The following is a 17,799-nucleotide window of genomic DNA, read 5'->3' as shown; positions in this document are numbered from 1 at the left end:
TTCAATAAACAAACCAAATTATTAAGTCCCCTGGTCTGCTTATGTCTAGAAACTTTCCAATTCAGTAACTGGCTTCTGGCCTGTCCTAATGACCCAGCTGTCCTGATGCTCCTACCCACCGTGAACCTTCGGGTAGCAGTGTAGCTGCTATTGTTGTGCTTCCATGGATGGTAAAACTTTTCAAGGCTACGTTCACTCTGTCCACCCCCCAAAGGTCAGCTGTGCAGAGCTACCGCTGCATGAAGGTAACAGGGCAAGGACATTGCAGGAGGTAACTGCAGGCTCCCCAGTCCGCTCCTTCCCCTCAGCCTTCCCCAGTCCGCTCCTTCCCCTCAGCCTTCCCCAGTCCGCTCCTTCCCCTCAGCCTTCCCCAGTCAGCTCATTCCCCTCAGTCTTCCCCGCCACCTCTGATACAAAGCTGAAGGAGAACGTCATCAGGAGACTTCCCTCTGGGCGGTGCCCGTTCCATATGTCATCAACAGCATGATCAGAAAGGAATCAAAATAGAACTCACCTATGTAAAAATTAAGTTCAATAAAAGCAAAATCGGAGAGTGGAAATGAAGTGACCTGGTGGGCTGTCTAGGTCCTTTGTTGGTTGGAATTGCTGAACATGGAAGCGAATGCAAGCGTTAGGGCAGGAGAGAGGTCGGCAGGGACAGGGGTGGAGCTGTGGGGTGGAGACCATAGAGGACCAGCTTTCCTCTCCTCCTCGTCCCTCTCCTTCTAGCTCTCTGGCATCCCACCGCGCTCTGGCTGAGCTTCTTGCTGTTGCTTCTCAGGCGGAGGTAAGAAGAACAGGCAGCTGGCGCCTCCACAGCCCATCCTTAGGCGATTGATGCTCTGCTGGAGTAGAAGTCAGGGACTGGGAGCCCCGTGTGCAGTGTGACCTGGGGGAAGAGACTGTGAGTCCTGGAGGCTCTGCGGAAGACCCTCACCCCTTTCCCCCATCCTCCTCCCCAGGACACGGTGGGTGTGTTCCTAATTCAAAAGGGGATCTGTCCACTTTATCATCTATTGTAGAACACATTAATGAGAATTCTAGTAGAACTCTGTCTGTACTAAGCACCTGGACATCATGGTGGGCTCCCAAATCCTGAAGACACTGGACAAATTGGTTCTCATTTTAAGATTCTGAGGATATTGTGTTCCTTATGACTGAAGACCCACCATTGATCAGCAGGTAAGCAAAGCCTGCTGGCCACATTCTAGTGATTACTGCTAAACCCACAGTCAGAGAACAGACGAGCAGTCAACCCTTCCATTTTTAGTTGTCCACTAGTTATTCCAATAGGATAAACCTTCCCTTTTGGGATTGCATAGATGATTGCCAGGTGTGAGGAAACCTGAGCACTTATGCAATTTCACTGGTTTCTGCCCAACCTCATACCTCAGTGGACAAGCTAGGACCAGTTCACAGAGGCCTGTCACCTCTCCCATTCTTGTTCCCATCTTCACTAGCCCAAGAGTCTTTAACTATAGATACTTAGAGCTAAAAATGTGGAAGACTTTGAGTGAGGTTTTTCTAAGGCTCACTTCTAGGGTATTTTATGGTTTTCTTTCTTCCAAATGTAGAGGCTGAACTTGACTGATTAGATGTCAGCCTCCCAGAAAACCCCAAGTAGCTGCATGAAGAGAGGAGGGCCGAGGTCCCTGCATTGCCATCACTTTTACTGTACAGCCTGATAATCAACCATGGATTTTTTTTTTTAATAGCACCCAAGACTGTGGTTCTGAATACAGGAAAAAATCACCTGCAGTGTCCTGAGCCTCAAGCCCTAACGATCTTAAGGGAACCGTTTGCTGAATGAGATTCACGGCTGACAAGGAGAGTTCCAGCTCAGGAGGCAAACGGCTGGGTGCACACGGCAGTGGCTGGCTGGGCACCCCCTCCCTGTACAGCTCTGACTGTCTCTCCCACCACCCCACCCTTAGCTGCTCCTGCACAGGGCCCCTTGGCCCTTCCTTGACTGTGTGAAGCCTCTCACGCCTCTGAAGCTTTGCTCTGGCTGTTTCCTCTGCTTGGAAAGCTCCACGCAGCTCACTCCCTCACCCACTTCAAGGCTCAGCTCACCTGTGACTGCAAGAAGGCCTACCTGCGCTGACCACCCTGTTTAGGACGGCAACATCCTCCCGGCCCCAGCACTTCTGATCCCCTTCTCTTACTGTGGGTCTTTCCTCCCTTTCACGTATGGCCTTCTAATGACTTGTCTGTCTCCTACAATTAGACTGTGAAGTCTATGAGGGCAAGATTGTTTTGTTTTCGCTATAAACAATACTTATAATAGTGCTTCACATTGTAAAGGCACTCCACAGATATTTGTTGAATGAACAAATGAGAAGAACCTATTGTTTCTATATACAATAAATCAGAAGCAATTAACTTTTGGGCTGGGACTGTTTTCCACCCCCCCCCCCTAGACTCTAATAAGAACACATAGAAGATGCTTAACCTTTCTGAAAATAGTGCAAATACTTCAGTCTTACACCTTCCCTTCCCCGATGCTCACAGAACTGTGTGAATCACTTGTTTTCACACCAGCTGGGTCAAGAGTTTCATTTCTACTAGAGATGAAACCAGGGCTGGGAGCAATCATTAGCAGATCATGATTAGAATCCCAGTTTCCCACTTGCTGTTAATTAGACTGTGTCCAAAATAACGCAGGGGGTTAGGCTGGTTTGGAAACAGGTCAGTTGTCAGTGCGATCCCTTTCCTTCCTGTCTTGGCCTGGCCCTCCCACCGCCAGCTTCCCTGTCTCAGCAGTGGAGTGACTCGCCCTGGGCGGCCGGTGAAGCGGGGCCCGCAGCAGCCTTCCACGCTCAGGGGCGCGGCGCTTACCTGCACGTTCCTGTTCAGGCTGACTGCCGGGAAGAACAGGCCCTCCACGTTCTCGAAGGCGATGGGCCCTTGCTGTTCATCGTTGATAAAAAATGTCAAGGTTTTTCTATTTAAGTCGAGGAGGACTCCGATTGTGGCCCCTTTTGTGATCCCTCCCTCAGTTCTGTGGGGAAAAAAAGCAACAACAATTGGATGTCACTTGCCGGTCATTCTAGAAGCTTCCCATTTGTATGGTTCAGCCAGTGTTTCTCAGCTTGTTTAAAGTAGCATCTCCTCAACCCCAGGAGCCTTTTAAAATAGATCACTCCTCCCTCATTACTCCTCCTTACGTGAAATTTTAAATACCACAGATATACTGTGTGTCTGCTTATGTGCTAGATGCATACCTGTGCTTTATAGATAAAAAAGGTAATATATTTTTGCTTACTCCCCCCACCCTCAAACCAACTTCCACTCCCTTGGGGGGGTACCCCCCTGTGTTGAGAAGGTATAGGTCAACCACGCTGCTCTGCTGTTGCTGAGAGTGAACTCATTCATGTAGGGTCACTACCCCTGTGACACAGCTCAGAAAACAAAGCACTAAAGACCAAGAAAGTTCTGCCCAAAAGCTATGTCATGCACTTTGCACGGAGGGTGTGAATTAAAGAGCATTTAATCGAAAGAGATTTAATTTAAAAACCAAGTTAAAGAACTTAAGCCAAACTTTGTGCCTGAGAAATTGGATTTGTGGCATGATGCTACCCATTACATAGGAAAACTCATTCCAGAAAGATGGTAATTTTGGACGTGTTGAGTTTGAATTGAGAAGTTGGAGGCTCTCTATGAAATGACAACATTGAAGATGTTGTCATTTACCTGTAAAGTAATTATATGGTCGGAGATAGGTTTTAAAGAATCTGCATTCAAATGGTATTTTACAATGAACTGTGTTTTATACTTCAATTGATGATTTCACAAAGGCCAGTAAGCATGGATGATCAGATTTGTCATTTCCCCCTCTTTGAGACGTAGCCATACTAAATTCCATCCTCATCCAGCAGAGCTCAGAAATGTCAGAGTGTCGCTCTTTTCCTCTGGCATGCAGAATACACACTACACAAAGTTGTTAAAAGACAAGCTTATAAATTGTGTCTTGTTAATTCACACCTTCCATGACAGCACAGTGACATGTAGTTCGCATGCAAACAGGCGTGTTCGGCTCTAAGGGTGTAAGTTTCTTTGCATAGTGTGACAATATCATTATTCACTCCTTCGCTCCGCAATAAAGAGGCTAAAAGGGAAAAAGTGAGCCTGGTATGTGGGGGATGGATTCCGACATCCCATTCCAGAGCTTTCCCCCTAAATGTATGTAGATCACTGAAAATAACTGCTTATCTGCATGCAGTAGGATTTGATATCAGGCTGAAATGGCATGTGCGTTCACTTAAGTGATAGTGAATAATGCACACCAGCATGGAGGTGTATAGAAAATATGCAAGGGAACAGGAAGTAAAGGCTCTAGGAGACCTACTAGCTAGAGGAGGGGCAGTGATGAGCAGTAAGAAAAGGCTGGAACAGTGCGGCCCACTATCCTACCATAGCCCGACTCACTTTCCTTTTGATTTGATTGACTTTTTCCCCTCAGAGACACCAGGGAGAATGTATCGTGGAGAACTCATTGAGAATAAGTTGGACCAGGGTCCACAAAAGACACTTACCTATCTAGAAAATTTGTAAACTACACATTTGAGGAAGAAAATACAAACCAAAGGAAAAAGGAAGTTTAGGGAAACTAATTGCAGTGTGGGCTAAATTATAATTGCTTACATTTTGGTGCGTTCAGCTTTAAGGAGGTAACTTTCTCTGCAATGCAGTGATTTGGTGGTAGAGGAAAAGCTAAGGAGATCACCATGTTTTTTCCTCTCAGCAAACTGGGTAGTCTGAGTTCGTACAATTATGAAAGAGTTCTCCAAGTACAAAGCTATCCAAACTGGCATCTGTAAGACTTAATTTATTAAATGGCTTCTATTCAGAGCAGCGGCATTGATAATGATCATAATAAGAAGAACAGTGGCTTCTGTTTTCAGGCACCTCTGATGTGAAACATTTTTGCATATTCTGTTTAATCTTGGGTACACTCTTGCATGGAAAAATATTATTATCCTAATTTGGTGGATTTAAAAATTGAGGTTTAGAAAAACTAAGGACCTTGTCCAAAACTGCTTTTCTGTAAAGGTTTCCTATAATGGCTATCTATGCATTGGGATTTTTCATTTCCAGCCATGGGTGGAATATTACAATGAAGGGCCTAGGAAAGAGCTCACATCTCTGCCATTATGCAAAAACAAACAAACAAACAAACAAACAAAATAAATAAAAGACCCACCAGGATGGGATCAGTTAAAGACTAGTAGATCTCCTGTGCTACCAAGTGAAGACCGCTTGCCCGACTTCCTTAGCAATGCCTATTGAATAGGTCTTTGAACTTAGGCTCTCGTTCTTAACCAGAAGCCAACGTGAAGAAGGCCTGGTCTGGGGGCTGCAGGGTACCTGTTGGTGTGCGAGTTGTTGTGCATGAACCAGCTCCGGTTATTGTCCACATACATTGCCCAAGCTTTGTCGTCCTTTCCTAACATCACATCCTTCATCACGTCCATGCGAGCCACGCCAAAGGCAGGGTCGGGGTGGTTATCGTAGCGATCCACAGTCAGCTCCCAGTAGTGGACACCCTTGGAGAAGCCGGTCTTGCCCAGCACCACCCGGTCATCGTAGCTACTGCAGGTCACAGTCAGGTTGTCATTGGAGAAGATGATGTCCGAGTGCGCCGAGCCAGGGTCAAAAGCAAACCAGGCCACTGGGAACAACAGAAGGGAACGGGGTTACTAAGATGGACCCAATGAACCCAACACCATAACAGACTCCTGGGCGGCTGAGGAGTGTGGTGGCCCATTTTCACGCTGCCATGTAGGAGGGAGGCATCCAAAGCCAGAGAGGCTGTGAGTGAGCCGACAGGGGCCACATCCTGGGAGTTGGTACTCTCTGCGCCCAGAGCAGACGAGGAACACATGAGCGATTCAGCAGGGGTTACCTGGCTCAGACTGCACTCCCCACCAGGTGATCCTGGAGTGAAGTGGCATCGATTTTGGAAGGTGCAAGTCCCTTCACCCAGTGACTGGCAGAACAGTACAGACATAAAGGGAGAGGGATGTGCTAAGATGCCTGTGTAACCCTGAGCAAGGAGGCTAGGATCTAGAGTCCTAGACAGAGGAGAGATGAAACACACCGTGAAATCAGGAAATACTCCTTCGGCAGAACTGCTAAATTCTGGCCGTTTTGAAAATGTCCTCAGTGCCAGTGAAAGCTCAAAAAAGCTGCGAAGCTCTCCGCAACATAAAGGAGCTTGCATGAGTGATTGTGACTTGGCCGTAAGACAGCTTGCTGCCTTCAGAACTTGAACATACAGTTTGTAGGTTACTTCTAACACTAACGTGTAAGATATTTTACTGGAGCAGTAGGTATTTTGGACATCAGGTACAGAAAGAATGATGTGCTTGTACACATTGTTATGCTCCGAGTTCTAAATGCTGCCTACTAATAACACTCTGGAGAGACGTCACTGCTGATTTATGGAACCTGTGAGTCACCTCACATGCACTTCGGTCTTTGCTATTTGTAACAGAATAAGGATATTTCATACCTGCCAACAGCTTTTTAATGTCAACTGTTGTCATTCCAAGTGAAAGGCATGGGAGAGAGAAATAGGAAGCAAAATTGACATTGATAAGAAACCACGATTCTTCTAATAGGCTACCACAAAAAAGGGCTCAACTTAAAACACTACAAACACTACAACAGTTGGTCTGATTACACCTTTACCCACATTTAGCGCTCATAAAGAGTGCTTTGCATTGATGCATAAGAAAACTGGTCAGAAAAAGTAATCTTCTTTGAGTTATAAAATTAAAACACAGGTATGTTTTCCATTTTTCTAAATATTTGGGAAGTGGATATAATGGGATCTGAATGACAATTAGACAATTTTATTGACATAAAATAAGCTACTGCCATTTATTTCATGAAGGAAATTGAGCATACCAATCACATAAGTAAAAGGTAACAATTACAATAGATATACTTGCCTAATTGAGAGTAAGGTGCAGACTGTGGCTCAAAATTGCATCCTACAAAGAGATACTACACATCAAAGCTATGAAATAACAACAACGTTGTTAGAAATTACTTGTATACACTTAAAAAGCACCAGTGGGACAGAGTCACCAGAGGCCTGATTCATGAAAACCAAAAGCCCTTTTTATGTCAGTTTACTTTGCTGAGTAAAGATTGCTCCTCTGCTTTTCTGGAATAAAAAAGTACCTCTTTTTCTCCATGTAATAAATCCTCCTCTAATAGATTCTATACTGTACAGCTTAAGTTTTCATCATCTCCCAAATTCAATTTTTTCCGTGTTAGGAAGGCTTATTGTTTAAAAATTAGAAAAGTTCATCCAATTGAAATGGAGAAAACACTGGACCTTGATAAAACTCCATTCGACATCACTTGATTCTATGCACTTCTAACCTGGGGTAGGCCTTTGTTGTGACTTGAGCCCAAGTTAAATGATATATATATGACTAAACGTGAAATGTAATCTATATGCTAATGAATGCATCTGATAATTATTAATAATGACATGAATTAAGTGTTATAAAAATGACCTCACCTCCTTCTTAGATTGCTTTATATATCAATCCTTCTCATCTAAGGGAGAGGAGGGGGAACAGTGGATGGTGGGGGTGAGAGTGGTCTCAGAGATGTAACAGAACCCACTGTGGAACTTTCCCAACCACCCCCTGTCCTTACGATGTGGATACCCCTCCCTGCCCCATGTGAAGTTGCATTGGGGTGGGGAAGCAGTCTTGTCTTACTTAAAATATTCAAAGATGTGAGAACTATGATTACAAATGGTGCCAGGGAAAGCTCTAGAAAGAGTGTTTTTAATGAGCACTTAGGGTATCCCCAGGAAGGATCATTTAATTTTTTTTTCAACTCAGTTAAGACCCTTGTTTGTCAATTTCTAAAACTGTTCAAGGATAGTACACTAAATTAAAATAATCCCAGAAGAATTAAGAAAGCAACTCAGAAAGGACTAACAATTGAGTTAAAGCAAAATTTAAAGGTTTTGACCTTACTTTTAGTTACTTTATTTTATTCTGGGATGAATTCACATACAGAGGAATCATTTCTCCTGCTAACACATGGAGTTTTAAAAACCGAATCTCATATCCAGCTTTGGAAATACATTTGTAGAATCTCAGTAGGGCTTTTAAAATGTTTAAATGAATCATGCCTTGAGCAAGTCCTTTTCAAAACAAGTTTTCTGAAATCTTTTTACACTACTGTAAACACACCCTCATACATTCAAGATTCAGCAGTACAACTAGAACACGGCTGTCAAACACAGCCATCAAAGATCCCCAAACCCACATTTCATTTTATTCTTGAGACAATATACATTACAAAGACCATTACAATAGTTCAGTACATCAGACACAAGGGAAAAGAATTCCATAACAAAGCATGTCCGAAAGCCAGTAGTGCACAGAGAAACAATAAGAAACGTAAAAACACAAAGGAAAATGTCATTTTAAAGAGAGCTTGAAGTCCCTGCATCCTTTTTGCACTGTCATGCTGTGGTCTTCTTCATTCCAGGATGTGGGATGAGCAAAAAGAATGAACTAAAAAAATAAAAGAAACCTTTGGAAATGTGAAATGTGCGTCACATGTATCCATGATTACAATATAGTCCTGAAGAGATCAAATAAGTTTGCATTCTAGATATTTAAAGGTTCTGTTTGCTAGACAGTCCACTGCATGGTAACACAAGTCTAGCTTCTCTGAAATTGGCCTGGAGCCCTGTCACAACCTGCTTGGCTGTGGGAAACTCTGGGGAGGCCAGACTTTTCAATAACTCAGATCTTGGGCCTGAGGCTAGTTCAGGGTATCTGATTCAGCTAGTGGTGGTCCCTCCCCTTTGCTTGGAAAAAAACAACAACAACCCAGTCTTGAGCTCAACTGTCATACCAGTGAGCACACGCTTTTACAGAGAAAACTTTTACTTTCTGCCCTCTGGTTTGCCTGCTTTGTATGCTGCGTTCTGCTGTTGGCATGTTTTGACTTTTATTTTTTCAATAAAGATCTCTTGAGTCTATGTTTAATCAGACCACTCCAGGCTGGATGCACTGATCCAGTCCCCCAGACACAGCTGGTTTCCTGGATACAGCAGGGTTGCAAACCTTCAAACTAAGGCCTCCACTCAGCCAAGCGCCTGTGCCGTGCTAGGCCACTGCATGTGATGACAGAGCAGGCTATCCACAGAGGTAGCAGCTTGTGCAAAAAGAACAACTTCACTCATCGCTTTCCAATGCCATTGTACACTGACCACAACTCAATGGTGGGTCCTCACACCACACAAACAAGAACGCCACAAAGTGCCATCATCCAAATGCCCCTTACAACGAAGCAGGCCACAAACACAGAGACTAGCTCATCCCCTTCTCCAAGCACATGAATGGCAAGACCAAAACAAGTATTTCAGAGATGCCTTCAAGGCACAGAGATCAAGGGGAAAGGTCAGAGGAGCTCAGCTCACCGGGTGCATTGAGAGACTGTAAGGAGGAATGCAAACTCAGCTGGTGGGGTGAGGATCGGAAATCAAGGTAGGATCTCCCGGGGAAGCTGGGCTGTAGATTAAGGGTGGAGGAGAAAGGACTCATTCTACGGAGCGGCAATCTTTCCGAAGGCACTGGAAAAGGGAGTGTCTGTTCTTCTGAATCTGTGTCTAAATGTAAGATCAATGCAAACTAGAGATCAGAAATCTGCCACTTGCCCGTGCACAGTCCCCCAAGACCTGCTTAGCAATGCATCTGTACAAAGTCTCATCCAGCCCGCAGTTGCCACAGCCATTTACTAAAACCACAGTGGCTTGGGCTAGGAGGGAATTCTTGGCAGGTCAGGACCCAAGACCAGATAAGAGGACACCACAAATGTCACAGACAGTCGTTTTCATTTCTCTCTATTTTTCTTGGTAGAAAAAGTATTCTGGTAGAGAAAGTTTCCTTTTAATTGAATATTTTTAGAGTTGAGTTTATAAACGTTAGAGGTAAATTCTACCCACTGATCACCAAGAGATTTCATACTTCACCCCCTTCAGCTACTTTTGAAGTTACTACCTGTCCAACAATAGCTTCTTAAAATAGTGTCCTCTTAGGAGGTGATGATTTTTACCAACTCTTCTCTGTTCCATGTTTTCTCTTTTCTCTCTGCAAATATATTTTCATTTAGACATGGATGAGATGATTTTTCTGTATCAGCACACTTGAGACTTGCTCAGAAAATCAGGCCTGAACAGGTAATCAGGGAAGGAGCCTTACTTTTGTTTCTGTATTTTGATCAAACCCTAGGATGGCACTTGAACATCTCTGGTTCTCTAATAATAAACAGATTGTGGGCAGTGGTGAGGTGCTTTGGTGGCAAAAAAATGTCTTTATTTTCAGATAGTCAGGTCTGGTGTGAAGATCACCATTATACCAGAGAAAGGACGGATCAATTACTCAATCTGGTTTTAGGAGGGCTTGTGAGGTATTTTCTCTAAATTACTAAAATCACTCCTTTCTCTCTTGTCAATAACTGGTTCTTTGCAGTAGGATGGTCTGGTTAGAAGTAGGTGATTTCCTAACTGGAGCCTTCTGAGAACTTAGTTTGATGGTCATAATTTAGGAACTACTGGTGACATGATGGTTAACAGTCAATATCCAAAACCAACAAGGAACTTTCTTCTCATCGAAAAGATCATTTTACTTCAGTGGCCAGAGGGTGTTGTTGAAAATATTTTTCTGGTTTGAGCCTGTTAGCATGCTTCTGCATGTTGAACACACCCTTTGCCCTGTGAAAATGCTACTATGGGTATGTTTAAACAGAAGTGACATGTTTAATCATGTGTGCGGAACGTGATTCTACTTGAGGGCTCAGAACAAGGGCATTGGTGGGTTTTAATTTTAGAATTGCCAAGAGTCAGCCTCATTTTCATTTCTGACCTTAGAATATTAAAGTTAGCTTTTTAGGTTTTAGCCTTATTCTTGAAGGGAATTTTTTTTTTTAATATACACTTGATCTCAGAAAAAAAGCAATACTACATATTTATGGTGTTAAAGCATTGTGGTCCCCACAATAATATATTTAACATTTTTTCTACTTAAACTTTATATGGTTTGGATGACTTGACATATGTGATAATTTCTTTTTTTCAGAAATAGTGAATCAGAAATAATTCCTGTTACAATTGTCTCAAGGAGAACTTAGATTTTTTAGTTTAATGGAAAAAAATTGAAAACCAGTAATATAGCACCACAAACTGCTGTGGGCTTCTTTTAGGGAGAGAAGGCATTTCTAGGGATATATGTCAGTAAAAGGTTTTTTTTATTAACAAAAATTTGCTTGCAAATGTATTTTTCACCAGGTGGTAACAATCAACTGATTATGTTGAAAATACTTGTTTCTTTAAAAATTCAGAGAAAGGACCTATATAGTAAAATTAATTTCAGAGTATAGTGAAACCCCAAGTAAACATTTGAAAACCAGTGAAGAGATATGCACTGAACCCAGACCTTGGGGAGCATAATAAGAACCCATCAGGGACCGTACTTACCTTTTCTATTCTCAGCACCAGGAAGAAACACTTAGAGTTGGTGATGACACCACTCTGTGGGGTGGGGGCCAATGGTAGCTATGGTTATTCATGGGATTAATAACTTGACACTAAAACAGTACTGTTTTTCTATCCTTTTATGTGGACTCACTGTTTATTGATGACCCAGCTTTCCTTGACTCCTCTCACTCTTGAGGTATGCCCTCTATTCAGGCAAGAATATTGAATAGCCGCATTATCCACCATCCATTTCTGTCTTTGAGTTTTTCCCACTTACGGGCTCCCGCACCCTACCAGCTGAGATCTTATCCCATTTTCTCTAAGCAGCTCTTAAGATTGTTTTTTTCTACCTTGTCATGAAAACTTCCCAACTGAATTACAAGAGAGGGAACATGGTCCACCTGATCCCAGCCAGACTAAAAAAAAGCAGTGCTTCTGATGCCCATCCTCATGAGCACAGAGTGCAGATGTTTGGTCAGTGGCCTATACAGGCCATCTCTGCCCCTTGATATTATCTTAAAGTGCAGAAATCTTAGAGGGAAGACACATCTTGGTAATGTCTGAGGAGCAATCATCAAACTTCCCCTTGAACTCGCCTGGGTGGAGAAACTCATCACCCCAAGGCAGCCCCATCAGTATGTAGTTATTGCTTATGTTGCTCTGGATATGTCTCTTTGGGAGCTCCATTCATTAACTGAAGCATTACTACCTGTGCCCACACACAACAGATCACTAAGTCTTCAAGTATTTGAGAGCAGTTACCAATCCCCTTAAAATCTTCTCTTTTCTGGGGTAAATAGAATCTATTTCTGATCTTCCTTCTGTGGTAAGGATTTCAAATCTTTAATCTCATCATCCCTCTGGACATGTTCAAAGACATAAACCTAAGGCAATAATACACTACTGGGAACAGTATTACAACTTCTTGGTTTCACCAAGTCACATACCTCACACCGTGCATGCACACAGCTATGCACGTGTACGTTTTGTGTTGTACCATGGAATGCAGGAAGTATGTACATCCCACGTCCTCCCCTCCCCTTCAAAGCACAAATATTGAGATCTGGAGAAGGCTTCTCAGCCATTGATATTCTATTAGTCAAGACAAATAGGAATGAGAAATGAGATTATCTATTTTTTTCTTCTTCTCCAGAATACATGATACAAAGCCATGTTTCGGTTCATAGCTAATAATCAGGATGATTATCACTAGTTTTTAATGTGTAGACCACTAGAGAAAGACAAGTAGCTCCTTAAAAGATTTTTAAGTTCTTGTCATATTTCATTCTGTGCAGTGATCCTATCTGCTGAAGAGCTTTGCTGGTAAAAAACAGGTTAGCAGGAAAAAGCAATGGAAAACTTATGTCAGCTGAATACTGGTGTGGCCTCTCTAGGCATATCTGAAACTCTGGGATGGGGACTGTGTTCATAATGCGAATGGGTCGCCACACACTTGCCATCAACTCTGTCTTCTTGCCCTTGTCTGGATTGCTTTCCCTTCTCACCTGGGATCGCTGGATTCTGGATTTGGGGGCTCTGCTTGAAAGAAGCCATCACGGATTAGCAAAGCAGAGTTCGGCTGGGTGATCCCACTTATTATTTACTGACTTTTGTCTTTGAGGTGAAAAAGAATATCTAGGCGGTACTTCTGTGTGGCTAACTGTATAATTCTTTTATCCATTAACTAACATTTATTGAACACCTACCATGGGCCAGACAGTGCATTAGAACTGAGTAGCTGGGAAGCATGAACTGTTAGGAGAGCTGACCCTCAGAAAAATAACAATTCAGAGAACATCTGTGTCATATTACTGATAGATTTTTACTCTTCTGGGAATAGAAATTCTTGACTGATTCCAACATATACAAGTACTAAAGACTTCCATGGATGTTATAGACTATTTTGGAAACATAAAGTACAATACTTGAGATGTTATTTTTGGGATTCAAAGAGGAAAGGCAAACTGACAGGGGTTTTCCTTATGACAGCGTATGCTAACCCAGCTCCTCTGTGCCCCTGGTAGACTTCTTGGTTATCTTCCTGTCTGGTAGTGAGTGAGCAGCATCTTAACTGAAGCAGCCCTCGGGCACTGGTCCAACAAGAGGGTTGCATTTCTGAGCACAGTAAAGCGAGACATGTCATTAGCTGCATGAACAGCATTCAAGGTGAGTTTCAGTTCAATTGTAAATCAGCTGGAAAAGGAGTTGCTTTTGTTGGGAAGATTTAAAAAAAGACAAATAAATGAATGAAGGAGGCTGAGTATCCTTCAGTGATCTAATAAGCATCCAAAGTCACAATTATGTACAACTGGTACATAATTTACAGTGGAAGGTAGTATTCTAAGCTTTCTTAAGTGTGGCATTAATTGCAGCTGAGATGTAAGGAACAAATACATTTTGAAACCTTGTAGTAGAAGAAATGAAACAGCTAACACCCCTGGGACAGGTGCATACTTTGTCACCAAGTCCTCCATTCCAACTTAGAATACCATGGCATTATTTATAAGGAACTGTCATCAGGAGAACCAAAAATTCCTATATTTCAAATAGATAAAAAATATTTCAAAGGACTAAACTGCTCCCCAGAGTATCAACCGCAAACCAAACCAGAACCAAAAATAGGGTCTGGATCCAATTCAGTCCTATGTAAAAATTCAGGAACTTCCCTGGGATATCACGCATGTGGTCAAAATGAAAAGGAGCAAAGTATCTCTCTTTTCTGGGCTCTGACCTATCAGCATGCCTCTTGCCTTGGGTTTTATAAAATTGACTCGAATTTGTTCAGGTATGATTTACCTCCCATGAAGATTTGTCCTGAAAATGCATATTCTTCTAACTGAATTATTCTGGGGGAGGCTTTTAGGCTCTAAGTCAGGAAGAGCAAAGCAGAGGCATAGGAAAACCATACTTTCCTGATGTGACCCTTATCAGATATTTCCAGGCTGACCTCTAAGACCCACCAAGACCCTTAGAGGAGAAAGGAACTGTCTACACCTGTTCATAGCATTTCTGAATTAGTTAACAGCTTTCAGTAGTAAATTTGAAGAGAGAAGCCAAGAAGAAAACCAGAGGGTACTAATTATTATAAAGAACTTAGAAGTCACCTGCTCTATGTCTATAGACAAACATCAATAACAACAAGACACAATAACAACAAAATAAAATCCTGAGAGCTTAAGGGACAAATCAGAGCCACATGGCCAGCTGTGGTGGGACAGGAGAGGGACCCAGGCAGGATCGAATCCTGTTGGATAAACTTTTGAGGGTGACAATGCTGTTGTTGCTCTTTTGTGCCTTGGAAATGTATAAAAGGTAAAATGTATGCCATAGGCCATAGGACACATACCAGTTGTCTCAGGGATGACCAAGGTTTGTGTAATGACTTAACATTCTCCAAACTTTGCACTATACTAAGGAGGAATCTTCCTTTTCTAAATAAAGTAATTCCATAGATTGTGGTGGTTAGGGTTTGAAAGGCAAACACATCGGACTTCCCTTTGGGACTTTGGCTACAGGGGGTGGGTGGGCTGCGGCATTCAGTCCCTGTTGTCTCTGAGATCAGATGAGGTTACTGCTTCTCTGGGGCTGGTGGGGGGGTGTCAGGACACCAGGGTTTAAGAGTGCAATACTTACGCTGGCCCCAAATGACTGTGAAATTTCTTCAAAGAGATTTAGGGCAGATGCATTGGAGGCCATTCTGGAGCTACATTCTGTCTGCACTGAATATTCTCTGGGTGATTTCCTTTGATGTGTGGGAGAAGGAGCTATCACATTAGAAGGGTTGGTGTGATGCTAAATCTAATGGGGCAAAAAAGCATTTTAATCTGTATGAATAATGCTTTCTATGTCCTCTTTTAGAAGGCAATTTCTGATATGTAATTTCAAGAATCCCAACCCTTCTATTGTCATTAGGTAAAACAGGCTTGGAAAGTGTTAGGGAGATGGCTCTTGTGGACATTTAACTAAGAGACCTAAGAACACTTTTTTTTTTCCTCCAGTGGTCTGAGCAGCTATTTGCTGAAATGCTGAAATTTACAGCCTTATCGATTGCCTGATTCTCTAATTATCACTGATTACTTTCTCCCCACTTTTCCTCCCAGTTGAGATCTGGAGGCCTGAGAGCTTTTGTGAATAAATAGCTCTGTGGTTTCAACATCAGCAGGGCTCCTAGTCCTAGAGCTCATTTGGTGTGGCCTTTCAAGGACCTCAAAGGTGGAGTTCCAACATTCCTTTTCCTTCCCAGGCAACAGAAGAGCCTGTCTTAGAGGAGGGCTTGTCTGGTGGAGTGCTCACCTGGGTGGAGGTGGGGACTAGAGGAAGTGCAGAGACATGAAAACAGGACAGGACTTGAGGAGGAGCTCGGATATTATGCTGGAAATGACAGCTACTTCCATACCTCCTTTTAAAAGCAAGAATGTTACTCTTTTCGATAAAACTCTCACGTAACTCTTTGAAAGCACCGAAGTCTTATTTCTGGCTGGGGTCTCTGGATGAACGCATGAGGCGCAATACAAAGCTGCTTCATTTTGAGAAGATGTTTCAAACACCCAAAGGCAGACTTAGGGTTGTTTTCCCACTTCCCTTCCCTTTGAGTGCGAACAGCACTGTTCTGTTGTCAGCACCAGAGTACACGGTGCTGGGCATTGTAGGCTGAAAGGCCTGGTCTGACATGTTACATAACTTTTCAGAGGCTCAATTTCCCCATGTGTAGAGTGGTATATAATAATAATAATAATAATAATAATAATAATAATAATACTTCCCTCTTAGATTGTGTGGTAGGTAAAATCATGGCATACTCCAAAATGTCCACATCACAATCCTGGAAATCTGTGACTGTGTCACCTCACATGGCAAAAGGAACTTTGTAGATGTGATTAAGGATCTTGACATGGGGAGATTATCCTGAACTATCCAGGTAATCACAGGGCCCAAGGTTATCACAACGGTTCTTAGAGAAGGAAAACAAGATGGTCAAAATCAGATATTGGGAGGTATTTTGCTGCTGGCTTTGAAGATGGAGGCAGGAACCATGACCCAAGGAACAGGTGGTTTCTAGAAGCTGGGAAAAGAGAGATTGGATTCTCCCCTAGAACTGTCTGAAGGACCGCAGCCCTGCTGGTACCTCACTGTAAACCCAGTGAAACCCATTCAGGATTCTGACCTCTAGGACTGTAAGGAGTTATACTGGTGCTGTTTTAAGCTGCTAAGCTTGTGGTAATTTGTTAAAGCAGCAATGGGAAAACAACACACGGTCAATCTGGAATGTTGCAGCAGCAGAACGAGTGGGAGGTGGAGCTCAGACATTAGCGATGGGTACAGAGCTGTAGTCTAAAGTCTATATAGCTGTCATGTCTCGTGGAATATTTTAATGGACAATGAAGAAAGTTCTTGGGAGCCTGACACAAAATGAATTAGGGTTTAGCATCATAGATTTTTGGGAAGATGGGGGACTTATTTTATATTGTGATTCCATAAAGCCTTCTGAGGTATACCTAATACCTCATTACCAAAGATAATATACTGACTTTTAAATGTGCTTTATGGAAATATTTCTAAAATGCATTATACAACTTCTTAATAAGAACATATGCCATAGAATGTTCTCTTTTGATTTTTTTGTCTGTTCAGTTTCTCCAGTCACCTCTCATGTTCAATGCTACCAACATCCATGACTCACTTCCGTACCAGATCCTTCTTCTCCCCTCGGATGTGGTGCCGCAGGGCTCCTCGTAAACGGGCCAGGAGGTGAGTGGAACTGGGTGTAAACTAAGAGTGACTGAGAACTGAAGGGGACCAAGGACTCTGCTGTGAGGATAACACAGAGCTTCTCTGCCTGAACTTTGTCTTTCTTTTTCCCCCAAGCAGAGGTCATTGTGACTTACTTCTTGATTGTAAGGTGACTAGCTAGATTGTAGGGTAGGTATCTCAGTTTTAGAGAGGTCAGGTGGTACCGTAGTTTTTAGGCGCTGAGTCAGATGCTGCGACGTTCAGGAGGGAGGAGGGGTAAAAAAGCCACACACCATATAGCAGGGACCTTGCCCTATGCACCACTGTGGTCCTGGGACCCAATCCTGTGCTTGACAACATCGAGGTGCTTAATTCATGCTTTTGAATGAATGCTGTCCTTCTCATAGTCACCTGAATGCAGATTTTGAAGTTTTTGCCTTGCATACAGTTATTCCCTTTGTTTGAATTTCTTTCTCTTTTCTGGGAAGTCGTCTCTCCCCTTTAGATCATATTTATTTTTCCCTGCAATATGTTGTAATGTATTTTAT

General features: G+C 42.8%; 1 protein-coding gene across 14 annotated transcripts in view; it reads right to left on the bottom strand.

Moving 5' to 3' along the window:
* Positions 1–383: 383 nt before the first annotated feature.
* TRIM9 (tripartite motif containing 9) overlaps positions 384–17,799 on the bottom strand; it is a 113,376-nt gene continuing 95,960 nt past the window's right edge. For 4 of the 14 annotated variants that reach the window (XM_066342197.1, XM_066342199.1, XM_066342200.1 and 1 more), the window contains 6 exons: positions 9,467–9,655; positions 6,957–6,998; positions 6,515–6,538; positions 5,368–5,671; positions 2,839–3,001; positions 384–889 (listed from right to left, as the gene is read on the bottom strand). In XM_066342197.1, coding sequence (XP_066198294.1) covers positions 827–889; positions 2,839–3,001; positions 5,368–5,671; positions 6,515–6,538; positions 6,957–6,998; positions 9,467–9,655 — 785 coding nt within the window. In that variant the 3' untranslated portion in view covers positions 384–826. The remainder of the gene's footprint in view (positions 890–2,838; positions 3,002–5,367; positions 5,672–6,514; positions 6,539–6,956; positions 6,999–9,466; positions 9,656–17,799) is intronic. The other 10 variants (XM_066342206.1, XM_066342210.1, XM_066342211.1 and 7 more) reach the window with 6 other exon arrangements.

Source organism: Saccopteryx leptura, chromosome 6 (genome assembly GCF_036850995.1).
Source record: "Saccopteryx leptura isolate mSacLep1 chromosome 6, mSacLep1_pri_phased_curated, whole genome shotgun sequence".
Classification (NCBI taxonomy): domain Eukaryota; kingdom Metazoa; phylum Chordata; class Mammalia; order Chiroptera; family Emballonuridae; genus Saccopteryx; species Saccopteryx leptura.
Note: the sequence above shows the minus strand (reverse complement) of the source record. Positions and strands in the feature narration are given on the sequence as shown.